At 42.6% G+C, this 12,606-nt stretch overlaps 1 protein-coding gene across 1 annotated transcript; it reads right to left on the bottom strand.

The window, feature by feature from the left end:
* Positions 1 to 6,066: 6,066 nt before the first annotated feature.
* On the bottom strand, positions 6,067 to 11,997 carry LOC112620583 (vitamin K epoxide reductase complex subunit 1-like protein 1). The gene is made up of 3 exons (XM_025379292.1): positions 11,951 to 11,997; positions 11,698 to 11,807; positions 6,067 to 6,651 (listed from the first exon to the last, which is right to left on the bottom strand). Exons 1-3 carry the CDS (start codon positions 11,995 to 11,997, stop codon positions 6,425 to 6,427), a joined length of 384 nt encoding a protein of 127 aa, XP_025235077.1. The 3' UTR covers positions 6,067 to 6,424.
* Positions 11,998 to 12,606: the final 609 nt, after the last annotated feature.

Genomic DNA, 12,606 nt, shown 5'->3' with positions numbered 1-12,606 from the left:
TCAAATTACGTTTACAAATAAAGCAGTTGCTCATTAAGGTTTTTTTTAAAACCTCCTTTTTTATTCTGGGTTACATCATTCCCTGGCTGTCTTTACCCCAGCATCAGTGAGTCCTGCAGTCACTATAGCCCCCTGCGAGGACAGATATTTTGGTCATCATCAAGTGGATCTTTATTTTTATCTAACTTTACAATTCTGCCAGTTCTGACCCTTACATTCTCTTGCCTTGAATCCCAGGATCCGCCTCTGGTGTTCACTGTGGTCCAGTGTGGTTGTAACTTGACCCATCAGAAGTCATCTGAATCGCTTTGTGTCCTTTTTTTTTGTTTGTTTGTTTGTTTTAGCACCGCTGAGAGTGCTGGGGAATAAAAAGGGGGTCTTCACTAGGCAGAGACAACCAAAAGGTGCAGCGTACCTTTTGCGAGAGAGATACTGGAAGATTGCCAATGAAACCAGGTATCCCTACTCAATAGCCAAGTCACAGTGTTTGGAAAGCAGCCCATTTACTTGAGCAAGACCGACACCACCTGTGTGTCCCTTCCTCCCCGAGTCAGGGCGACTTCCACAGCAGCAGAACAGTGCCTCTCGGACTGTTCACGGCAGACTAGAACGTTTCTGGCCTGGGTTTTATGGTCATCTGTGCTAGCAGGGAACACAAGGTGGAAATAAAAGATTTTCTAGTATGGAAATAAAGAGTTGGCATGAAAGTGGCTACTGAAAAGCATCTGAAATCATTTCTGTGCGTCGCGCTGTTTTCAGAGCCTTAACTATGTGTGGACTTTGGAGAAACTGCTGCTCCAACACCCCCACCGTGTTCAGAGCAGCTGGTTCCAGAGGGCATCTGCAGAAATAGCCCCATGGTCCTAGGGCCGCCGTGTTTGTGTAGCAAACTGGGCCAGCCTCAACAGGGAGTGAGTAGAAGACTTTCACAGCTGCTGTTCGACTCCTCAGATGACCTAAGTCCCACATGTACCAACAAATTCATAGAAACGCTGTCAGGCTGCAGCACCTAGCAGGGTCTGTGAGCCAGTTTCCACATAGTTAAGCTGGCAGTGTCTGAACTGGAAGGTTAGAGGTAACTGGTTCTCCCCAGACATCGTTCTGACCTCAGCCATGGGGTCTTGACAGAAATGGGCAGATGAGTGTAAACGCCCATTGGCTTTATCATAACGGATGCCACTGAGTGTGACAAGACCTCCTTAAACAACTCTGCCTACAAATCAGCATTCCATGGCTTTACACCCCGAAATGACGCCACCTACCCCCTCCCAGAGCACAGTCTTTCCTTAAGGAATCTCTCCTCCCTCTCTTCACGGGCTCCAGTAAGGCAAGAATGGTGCATCAGTTCTGATTTGAAGTATATGCTTTGAAAAAATGTTCCTTTTGGTGTCCAGTCAGTTGGAATACAATAAACCGATAGAGTCTTTTTTGTTTTGTTTTGTTTTCTTGAGACAGTCTTGCTCCATCACCCAGGCTGGAGTGCAGTGGTGCAATCTTGGCTCACTACAACCTCCACCTCCGGGGTTCAAGCAATTCTCCTTCCTCAGCCTCCCAAGTAGTTGGAACTACAGGCACCTGCCATCACGCCCAGCTAATTTTTTTTTTTACATTTTTAGTAGAGACGGGGTTTTGCCATGTTGGTCAGGCTGGTCTGGAACTCCTGACCTCAGGTGATCCGCTTGCCTCACCCTCCCCAAGTGCTGGGATTACAGGCATGAGCCATTGCGCCTGGTGGGGGCAGTGTCCCTTTCCACAGGTCTTAAGTTCCAGCACAGAGCACGCTTGTTCTAGTCCTTGAAGGATATCTCAGCTGTATTTCCAACAGATTCATCTTTCTTGCCGATGCTACCTTTTTAGAGGATTATACGTGGAGTATTCAAGGTAAGCTAAAGTAAAACTATGGAAAAACAGCTCATTAATACATTCTGAGTGTTCACAGAACAGTAGGCAGTGACACATTTTGTCATTAATTCTTGACAATCACATACATCATAAACCCACAGGAATTCCAAGATCTAGAGGTCTGAGGACTCTGAATCTTCTGCAAGTTACGTATGATTTAAGAGAAAAAGAATCAACCCTGTATACCTTAGAAATGAGGTTACAGTATTGACTTCAAGAATATAAGGCTCCTACCGAGTCTAAAAAGACCTCGTTTCAGCTTTTTTTGGAATGCAACCCTGCAGTTTAAGAATAATGGGAGCACAACTTCCACAGGTAACTTCTACATTTATTTTATACCAAAAAAGTTATGTGCAACAAATAAACATTCTTACATATTTACATTTGGTTTTATTTACCAGTTAGCAAAACGGCGCCTTAAATCTCTGATAAAGAGTATTTCTATCTAGATTAAAGGGGAAACCTGCCCACTGAACTCCATTTTAAATGAATGTTTACTCTGGAGCTTAAAGCACTAGTAAGAAATCTTTCTCATGGAACGTTCTAGACAGATCATACACCTAATACTTAGGTCATGCCTAATACAGTCTTATAACAAAACATTTCACCTTTTCTAGGTGAATTTGTAGTAAAAAAATGTTTAGCCAAGTAGCTGGGGCTCCCACCCTTGCCTTTTTTGTTTGATGGAGGGGTAGTTGTCACAATTAGAAACCGTAAGTGCTGCCTGAGGTGTCTGAAATGTTTCACCAATGCTTGTGTGTTGGAGGAAAAGACATGAAGACAGACACTGTATAATAGGTCATTAGGTCGTCTCCCCAAATAGGTTACCAGAAGTCACAGAGGGTCTCCTTGTTGGCATCTGTCTAATATTGATTTTCAAGACAAGATCTCCTGTCACTCTTGGTACCAATCTAAGTTATGAAGAAATTGCTGAAGATAACGCTGTACTTTTGCCAATAGTCTTTTCAAAAACTAAATGAAAAACAAAAGTCAACAAATAGTTTGTTGTTGTTGTTGTTTTGAAACAGTGTTTCACTTGTTGCCCAGGCTGGAGTGCAATGGCGCAATTGGGAACTCACTGCAACCTCCACCTACGGGGTTCAAGCAATTCTCCTGCCTCAGCCTCCGGAGTAGCTGGCATTACAGATGCCTGCCACCATGCCCAGCTAATTTTTGTATTTTTAGTAGAGACAGGGTTCCACTGTGTTGATCAGGTTGGTCTCGAACTTCTGACTTCAGGTGATCCACCTGCCTCGGCCTCCCAAAGTGCTGGGATTATAGGTATGAGCCACCATGCCCGGCCAGCAAATAGTTTTAATTTCACTGTAGTCTTGGTCCTCTTTGAATGTAGTCTCTTTGAATGAAAATAGTCAATGCTTTGAACATCATTTGAAAATAATGAATTTAAGGAGAGGACACATGTATAAAGGAACAGTGATTCTGGGCACACAGCCAGTTAACCCTGAGTTGTTTCACCAGAAATTTACTTTTACTGAGAGCAACTAGCTGTAATGCAAAACCAAATGAAATCCTCCAAATCACCCAGATTCCCTAGAATTTATCATCTAACCCCAATTCATCTTATTTCTTCAAATGATATTTGTGAGCATCAAGTCAATAAATGGCTTCATTTGGAACAAATTACTTTAAAAAGATGAAGCATGGAGTTACTGCTAAAAACAAAAGTTTCCCCTCATCTGTCCTTTAACACTGGTGGCTAGTAATGCTGCAGTGTTCAAATATTCAGTAAATAGGGCAAAACAATCTAATTTTATAACACTGGTGATTCCCCCCTCTTCTGGGCAGAATAGAAGGTATAGAAGGGAATCTGAATTCTCCAGGGCAAAAAACACCCAATTAATACCACCAGGGTTCTGTTACTTACTGAGACACTGGCATTACAATGCTGTTATGACAGGCAGTACGTGTTCCTCTCTCAGTGAGATAAAAGGGTATTAATTCAACTGGGCCATAAGAATGTGGCAAAAAAAAATTTATACAACTGAAACAGTGGTTTCCCCGAGCCTTAGAAAAGCAAAGGAAAAACTGAAAGGGTCTGGCTGACCATTTTCCCATGTTTTCTCAGGTAAGAGTTGAAGACATTTGCAAGAATGCAACATCAAGACAAGCTTTAACTATACTCTGCTGATTGATACAAAATAGGATGAAAAACCATTGGATCCTGGGACACGAGGAACTTGTTTAGCACAACCGGTGTTATGTGTACCACAGTTTTAACCATTAGGCCATTTCCACTGTAGCTTAGAGAAAAGAACCAGAGGACTGCCTTGGTAGAGCTGGACGCGCTGCTATAAGACGGCCTCGCTGTACAGCCCTCAAACGTGAGGACTTCTTTCTCCATAGGCACCAGACGGCCAATCAGTGCTTTCTAGAGTTCTTTAACTACTTCAGAATACAAGAACAGTACATCCATACTCCAACAGCCATTGAAAGATTCACATTCATGGGAAAACACAAGTCTTAATGAAATCTTGAGTTAAGCTATCTTTTAAGAAACTGGTTGAAACTGGTGAAAAGTTCATTACAATTCAGGCTTGATACCTGCCTCGGGCCAGAAGACCTACGTTGCATCAATTCTGAGTCAGTTGGAAGCTACAGAATTGTTGCTGACCCTACACATTTGAGTTTACAGAGCAGAGCCTGTCCCCTCCCTTCAAAGAGAAGGCAAATAAAGCACTCAAGAGGTACTGGTCTCATTGACTGTTTTTAACATAAAATGATTAATCAGATTGGAAGCAAAAACATTACTGCTGCTTCCCAACCAGAGGAGTGAAATGATCACACAGGACCCTTCTGCAGAGTGCGGGTTTTCTACCTGACGGTGAAGACAGGAGGGCAGGACACTTCTGCCCAAGGTCAACACACAAAATATTTGGTTTGAGATTTAAGACAGAAGGCACTTTTAACATTCTGATATCAGATGTTAACCATACAAACGTCCTGTCACAATTTCATTTGGGTTTACTTGAATCCCCTTCCAAAATTCTTCTTACAGCATGTGTGTCATTATGAGAGCAGTGGCGACACGACCAGATTTAGCCTTGAGATGTGTCTACCTGTTCCTATTCTCCCGATGAAGCAAACTGCGCAGCATGTCAGCCCTGAAGGTTACAAATCCAGTATTTGACTGCAAAACAACTAAATTAGACATCCGAGTGGTTAGTGCAGAAAGAAACAATGAGCAAGAACACTGGCTCCCACGCTGGAGCGACGGGGCTTAGACTGGTCTTTTCCATCATAATACTGTTTGGTTGACTGGCACCAACGTTAAGGAAAAATATCTGCATGAAAATTCAACTGGTGGAAGAAACTTTACCTAATAATGCCAGGCTTATATTTCCAGCTTTTCTCCAAAGAAAAAATACCCATTTTTGGTCGGGTGTGGTGGCTCACACCTGTAATCCCAGCAGGCCAAGGCAGGCAGATCACGAGGTCAGGAGATTGATACCCTGGTGAAACCCCATCTCTACTAAAAATACAAAAAAATAGCCGGGCGCGGTGGTGGGCACGTGTAGTTGCAACTACTTGGGAGGCTGAGGCAGGAGAGTGGCGTGAACCCAGGAGGCGGAGCTTGCAGTGAGCCAAGATGGCACCACTGGGCTCCAGCCTGGGTGACAGCGAGACTCCGTCTCAAAGAAAAAAAAAAAAAACTATTTTCGAATCCTTAGTGTCCTGAAGGCCTTGAACTTGAAGGTCTGGCCACATGACTCATTCTGTAAGGTTAATAATTGGTCCAGTTTTATGACTGGACACAATCTGGACTTGAACGTTCCAATTCAATTTCTTCCTTTCAGAAGAGGGAGATGAAAGGGAACCAACCACCCTATTATTATTTTTTTCACCCTATTATTTGCTGCAACAACAGCGGCCAGTACTTTCCACAAGATGCTGTGTAGAGGCTATTTTCACTATCTCCTCAGTCAATGCTGAACTGACAGTTCTTCAGTGCTACACTCCAACTAAACTGTACAGTAAGTTCTGCAGAAATGGATCTAATATTTCTATCTTTATTTACAAATATCACATAAACGGATTCTAGTTGAATCTACATGTTTAAATCCATTGGCTAAAAACATACTACATATTGTAAACATGGCAATATTTAATACACTATCTATTCTAGAATATTTTCATGTTATGATCACATTTGTTATACCTGAAATTGAATTTATACACATTAAAGAATTACTAGCAATGGTTGCTGACTTTACAATTGAGGGCAGGGGGCTAGGGCTACATTTTATCATTTCAGAAACATCTTCAAAGTAAAGTTAAAGCTTGTCTTTGATTGGCTCGGCGTATCCTTTTTGTATCCATATTTAAAATGAAGATTGACACAGAAATTAGCGAGGGCCCCTTCTAATTTACAGGATTTTTAAAAATCAGTTTGAGATTCTTAGGGAAAGTGTCTGTTGTGAATAATAATAATAATAAAAACCTGCTGCAAAATAAACTGAATGGAAAAGGGGCTTGAGACTGTCAGGGCAGAGTCCGTCAGGCGTCAGTCCTGCTTGGGCTGCAGCTGCCACTTCCAGGTCACGTTCAAGTAAACTAGTCGTTTGTAGTTGATACTGAGAAGAAGGAAGTTCAGCACGTACGTGACGACGCAGATGATGCAGAACTCCTTCAGCACAAAGTACAGAATGTAGGCCAGGTACAGGGACCCCACGACCGACATGATGGAGGACGTCATGAGGATCAAAGACACCACGGTGCTTGCTGTCATGCCTGTAAGAGAAGAGACGCGGGCTCAATCAGGCCTTGGCGCTGGAGAGAGGCTTTCTGAGTGACAAGGACTAACACTGTGTGACTTGCTGCGGTGTTTGAATACTGATCTTCCTGCCAAACTCTGAAAATTGAGAACAGAAATACTGGTTTGTTTCGTTAAAATTATACAGGTTGACTCTAGCAAAATGCCAGTTTTTTGGCTTTTTTTTTTTTTTTCTTTTTTTGAGACAGAGTCTCACTGTATCGCCCAGGGTGGAGTAGAGTGGCACAATCTCGGCTCATGCAACCTTCACCTCTTGAGTTTAAGCAATTCTCCTGCCTCAGCCTCCGGAGTAGCCAGGATTACAGGCAGGTGCCACCATGCCTGGCTAATTTTTGTATTTTTAGTAGAGACGGGCTTTCACCATGTTGGCCAGGTAGGTCTCCAACTCCTAACCTCAGGTGATCCACCCGCCTCAGCCTCCCAAAGTGCTGGGATTACAGGTGTGGGCCACCATGCCCGGCCAAATGCCAGTTTTATAGCTGCAATGTTTTTGATTTCTCAATCTTTCAGGTGAAATATTACTAATTTCATAAACTAACCTAGTTGAAAATATGCACCCAAACAAATATGCAGTCTCACAATCACATTACGCAATGAAGCTGACTTGTAACATCAACAGCCCCAAGACACCAAATGAATAAAGGGACATGAGGACCGCAGCCTTTTCCTAAACCGAGCTGCACACATTTGGTGAGAACCTTCTCTGGTTTTCATTACAGCCTCCCCATCTGTGGAAAGTAAAATTTGCTTTTCCATGTTTAGATCAGATTGATTAAAAATCCACAATGAGAGGTGACTACACCAACAAGTTGCTGAGGAGAGAAAAACTCTTGCTAAACATTCCAGGAAGGGCTCACCCTGGTGGATAAGGGAAACCACAGTTAGCTCGTTGGCTGTATGTGGGCCAAACTCGATCAAGAAAAATGGTGGACATGTGTGCTAAACCCAGGCTCTCAGTACAAAAAGGCACCTAAAGCCAGGCGCGGTGGCTCATGCCTGTAATCCTAGCACTTTGAGAGGCCGAGGCAGGTAGATAAGATGTCAGGAGTTTGAGACTAGCCTGGCTAACATGGTGAAATGGCGTCTTTACTAAAAAATACCAAGAAAAAAAAAAAAAAAAAAGAAAAAGGAACCATTAGTTGGGCATGGTATTGTATACTTGTAACCCCAGTTACAAGGCAGGCTGAGGCATGAGAATTACTTGAACCCAGGAGGCAGAGGTTGCAGTGAGCCAAGATTGCGCCACTGCACTCCAGCCTGGGTGACAGAGTAAGACTCTGTCTCAAAAAAAAAAGAAAAAAAAAAGAAAAAGAAAAGGAAAAAAAGGCACCTGAATTCTGGACTCTATCTTCACATGTATTGTTTTTAATTTCCTGTGGCCAACAGTATGGAGAATATGTGCATTTATTTTCAAGGACAGAGAAGACAGAGCATGTTAAACTACCCTCCTACCCAATGACTCATGGGTAAGGATAACAGAAACAGGAACAAAATAACAGATGGGAGCAGGTTTGAAGAAGTCAATTAAAGAGACAGATTTTCTTTGTGTAATGTTTTATATACATATTTTTTTCCAGATAGAGTCTCCCTCTGTTGCCCAGGCTAGAGTGCAATGGCACAATGTCAGCTCACTGCAACCTCTGCTTCCCGGGTTCAAGCAATTCTCCTGCCTCAGCCTCCCAAGTAGCTGGGATTACAGGTGTGCGCCACCACCCCCGACTGGTTTTTGTATTTTTAGTAAAGACAGGGTTTCACCATGTTGGCCAGGATGGTGTCGAACTACTGACCTCTTGATCCGCCCGTCTTTGCCTCCCAAAATGCTGGGATTATAGGTGTGAGCCCTTGAGCCTGGTCTGTTTTTAAAACTTTTGAACCATGTGAATGGATTACCTATGAAAAAATTAAATTAAAAATGCTGTATCTCAAACAGCTTAGAAGTGAGTACAGATGCCATGCTCTGGAAACTGTTGGGTTAGTTCAAATGTGCCTCCTGTAAAGACACCAACATTAAAAAACATGTGAAGCATCTAAATGCAAGTCAAAAAAATGCAAATAAAAAAACACATATGGTACATATGATTTAAAATATGTATACAGCATGGCATTAAATTAATGGCATAAACAGAAATTTGACTATAGCACCTCTATCTTCAAAAGTTAATCTAATCAAAGGCTTTTCTTTCTTTCTTTCTTTTTTTTTTTTTGCGACAGACCCTCCCTCTGTTGCCCAGGCTGGAGTGCGGTGGCATGATCTTGACTCACTGCAAGCTCTGCCTCCTGGGTTCACGCCATTCTTCTGCCTCAACCTCTCGAGTAGCTGGGATTACAGGCACCTGCTACCACACCTGGCTAATTTTTATTTTTTAGTAGAGATGAGGTTTCACCGTGTTAGCCAGGATGGTCTAGATCTCCTGACCTTGTGATCCGCCCACCTGAGCCTCCCAAAGTGCTGGGATTACAGGCGTGAGCCACCGCACCTGGCCATTTCATAGTATTTTCTAATTTATTCAACCGTTACCTATTTCTAAGCTACTTTTTTTTTTTTTTTTTTGCTATTTCACACTGTACTGCTATGAATATCCTTGTCCACACATCTTTGTACTTCTGCAAGATAAACAGATATGGAACTGGGGAAACTCGACAGAACAACTGACAATGATTTAGATTTACAATTTGCCTTATAACAAATCAATTTCAGATAGACAGAAGAGTTACATGTATTTTTAATTAACCAAATTAGAAGAGCTGACAGATAATGGAATATTAATAATTAAAATACAAAGACATTGGTATGCAACAAGATCTTTAAAAAAGGAGAAAAATAAAATGCAAAGACAACAATGGATGGATTTAACTCTAAAAATTTAATACAATACAAATTCATAACACTAACAAAAAGGATAAAGAATGCGCTAAATGTTTGTAACACATATAAAAACATACTACTGTCGGGATCCCAATAACTAAATGGGCAATAAAAGGAAATTAAAAAGACTAAAATTTAATGTAATAGGTACTAATGTGTAGCTATTAGCAATTTTTCCAGGTTATCATTACAATAAAAAAAAAACAAACTTTACAAAACACTTTTTAAAAATGAAGACTGCGCCGGGCGCGGTGGCTCAAGCCTGTAATCCCAGCACTTTGGGAGGCTGAGACGGGCGGATCACAAGGTCAGGAGATCGAGACCATCCTGGCTAACACGGTGAAACCCCGTCTCTACTAAAAAATACAAAAAAAAAAAAAACTAGCCGGGCGAGGTGGCGGGCGCCTGTGGTCCCAGCTACTCCGGAGGCTGAGGCAGGAGAATGGCGTGAACCCGGGAGGCGGAGCTTGCAGTGAGCTGAGATCCGGCCACTGCACTCCAGCCTGGGCGACAGAGCCAGACTCAGTCTCAAAAAAAAAAAAAAAAAAAAAAAAAATGAAGACTGCTGGAATTTCAGGGAAACCAAAGAACTGAGAGAAAAGCAACTTGGTAACACCAATTAAAATAGAAAAATCTGTGTTTTTTGATCCTATGCCTGGAAATTTATTTTGTGGAGATAATTCAAAGAAGGAAACAGCAGAAGGTCTTTAAACAAAGTTGATCACTGCAGCATTATTTAGAAGTAAAAGGTGTGGGCCGGGCGCGGTGGCTCACGCCTGTAACCCCAGCACTTTGGGAGGCCGAGGTGCGTGGATCACGAGGTTAGGAGATCAAGACCATCCTGGCTAACACAGTGAGACCCCGTCTCTACTAAAAATACAAAAAATTAGCCGGGCATGTTGGCGGGTGCCTGTAGTCCCAGCTACTAGGGGGGCTGAGGCAGAAGAATGGTGTGAACCCGGGAGGCAGAGCTTGCAGTGTGAGCTAAAATCGTGCCACTGCACTCCAGCCTGGGCGACAGAGCGAGACTCTGTCTCAAAAAAAAGTCAAAGGTGTGAAACCTAGATGTTAACAGTAACTGGATAAATAACACTATGTTGAAACACAGTTCACATTAAATTATTATTAGTTTTTGAGACAGGTCTTGGTCTGTCTCCCAGGCTGGAGTGCAGTGGTGTGATCTTGGCTCCCTGCAGCCTCCATCTCTTGGGCTCAAGTGATTCTCTCACCTCAGCCTTTCAAGTAGCTGGGACTACAGGTGTGTGCCACCACACCCAGCTACTTTTTGTATTTTCTGTAGAGACGGAGTCTTGCCATGTTGCTCAGGCTTGTCTTGAACTCCCGGACTCAAGTGATCTGCCCTTCTCAGCCTCCCAAAGTACTAGGATTACAGGCGTGAGCCACCGCACCTGGCCCCAAATTATTATTATTATTTTTTTTTTTGAGATGGAGTTTTGCTCTTGTTGTCCAGGCTGGAGTGCAATGGTGCGATCTCAGCTCACTAAAACCTCTGTCTCCCGGGTTCAAGGGATTCTCTGGCCTCGGCCTCCCGAGTAGCTGGGATAACAGGCACTTGCCACCACGCCCGGCTAATTTTGTATTTTTAGTAGATACAGACTTTCACCATGTTGGCCAGGCTGGTCTCGAACTCCCAACCTCAAGTAATCTGCCCACCTTGGCCTCCGAAAGTGCTGGGATTACAGGCATGAGCCACCGTGCCCAGCCCCAAAATTATTTTTAAAAGCAGAAGACTGTAGAAATAGTGGATATGTAAAGGTCATGGGATTATGAATATGGTTTCTTGTTAATGTCCCCTCAATATGTGATATTTTTCAAGGCTACACAGTCTACAAAATAAGGAAACACATTTACAGGGAACATGGGAGTGATAATTTCTGGAATGGGACTGGTTTTTCTGGACATCATGAGATACAGCTCTCCATGATTAAACAGCAAGTGACATAAATTCAACATTAATATAAAAAAATTTTAGTGAATCAAGTTTTCACAACACAAAAATGTTGTACACGCTAGTGGCTCTATACCACATGCTTTTATTTAACATCAAGACACTTCAAGGCAAAGACACAAAGTACTAAACGGAATATAACAACCTTATTTTTGTATTGATAAATACCAAGTAATAACTGTAGTATATAAAATATAAGTCCTAAGACACTGTTTGGCTGGTTTAATACACCATCCTTTCCAAAAATGGAATCAAAAAGACCAAATTTTCGACCCCATCTGTAAAATAAGGAAAACCAGTAACCCTATATTTGAATTTCCCTATTTTAAAAAATGTAAAATTATTTGAGAACGTTATCCAATTCTAAAATCAACTAAGTTGCCATATGTCTTAAATGTCCTGTGTTGAGGGAGTGATTTACCCCAAAGAGGGAGGCCAGTCACTAGATTTCTGATTAAAAATAATCATCTTGGCCGGGCGCGGTGGCTCAAGCCTGTAATCCCAGCACTTTGGGAGGCCGAGACGGGCGGATCACGAGGTCAGGAGATCGAGACCATCCTGGCTAACACGGTGAAACCCCGTCTCTACTAAAAAATACAAAAAACTAGCCGGGCGAAGTGGCGGGCGCCTGTGGTCCCAGCTACTCGGGAGGCTGAGGCAGGAGAATGGCGTGAACCCGGGAGGCGGAGCTTGCAGTGAGCTGAGATCCGGCCACCGCACTCCAGCCTGGGCGACAGAGCCAGACTCAGTCTCAAAAAAAAAAAAAAAAAAAAAAAAAAAAAAAATAATCATCTAAAATGAACATATCTAAAAGTACCAATATACCCATCTGAATCAGTTGCCAATTTCTATATATTCTCTTTTCCAAAAGGTAGGGCAAAGTATTCATTTTCCAGTGGCATTAGTATTTGCAGAAGGAGACTTCTCTCTGCTTAAGCCAGGGTCTCTTAACAGTGGACCACTGACATTTTGGGCTACATAATTCTTTGTGTTGTGGGGTGTTCTGTGCATTACATAACAGTACCCCTGGGCTCCACCCATTAGATGCTGCTAGTACTCCTCCACCCCAGGTGTGGC

The sequence above is a fragment of the Theropithecus gelada genome, chromosome 3 (assembly GCF_003255815.1).
Source record: "Theropithecus gelada isolate Dixy chromosome 3, Tgel_1.0, whole genome shotgun sequence".
NCBI classification, from domain to species: Eukaryota; Metazoa; Chordata; class Mammalia; order Primates; family Cercopithecidae; genus Theropithecus; species Theropithecus gelada.
Note: the sequence above shows the minus strand (reverse complement) of the source record. Positions and strands in the feature narration are given on the sequence as shown.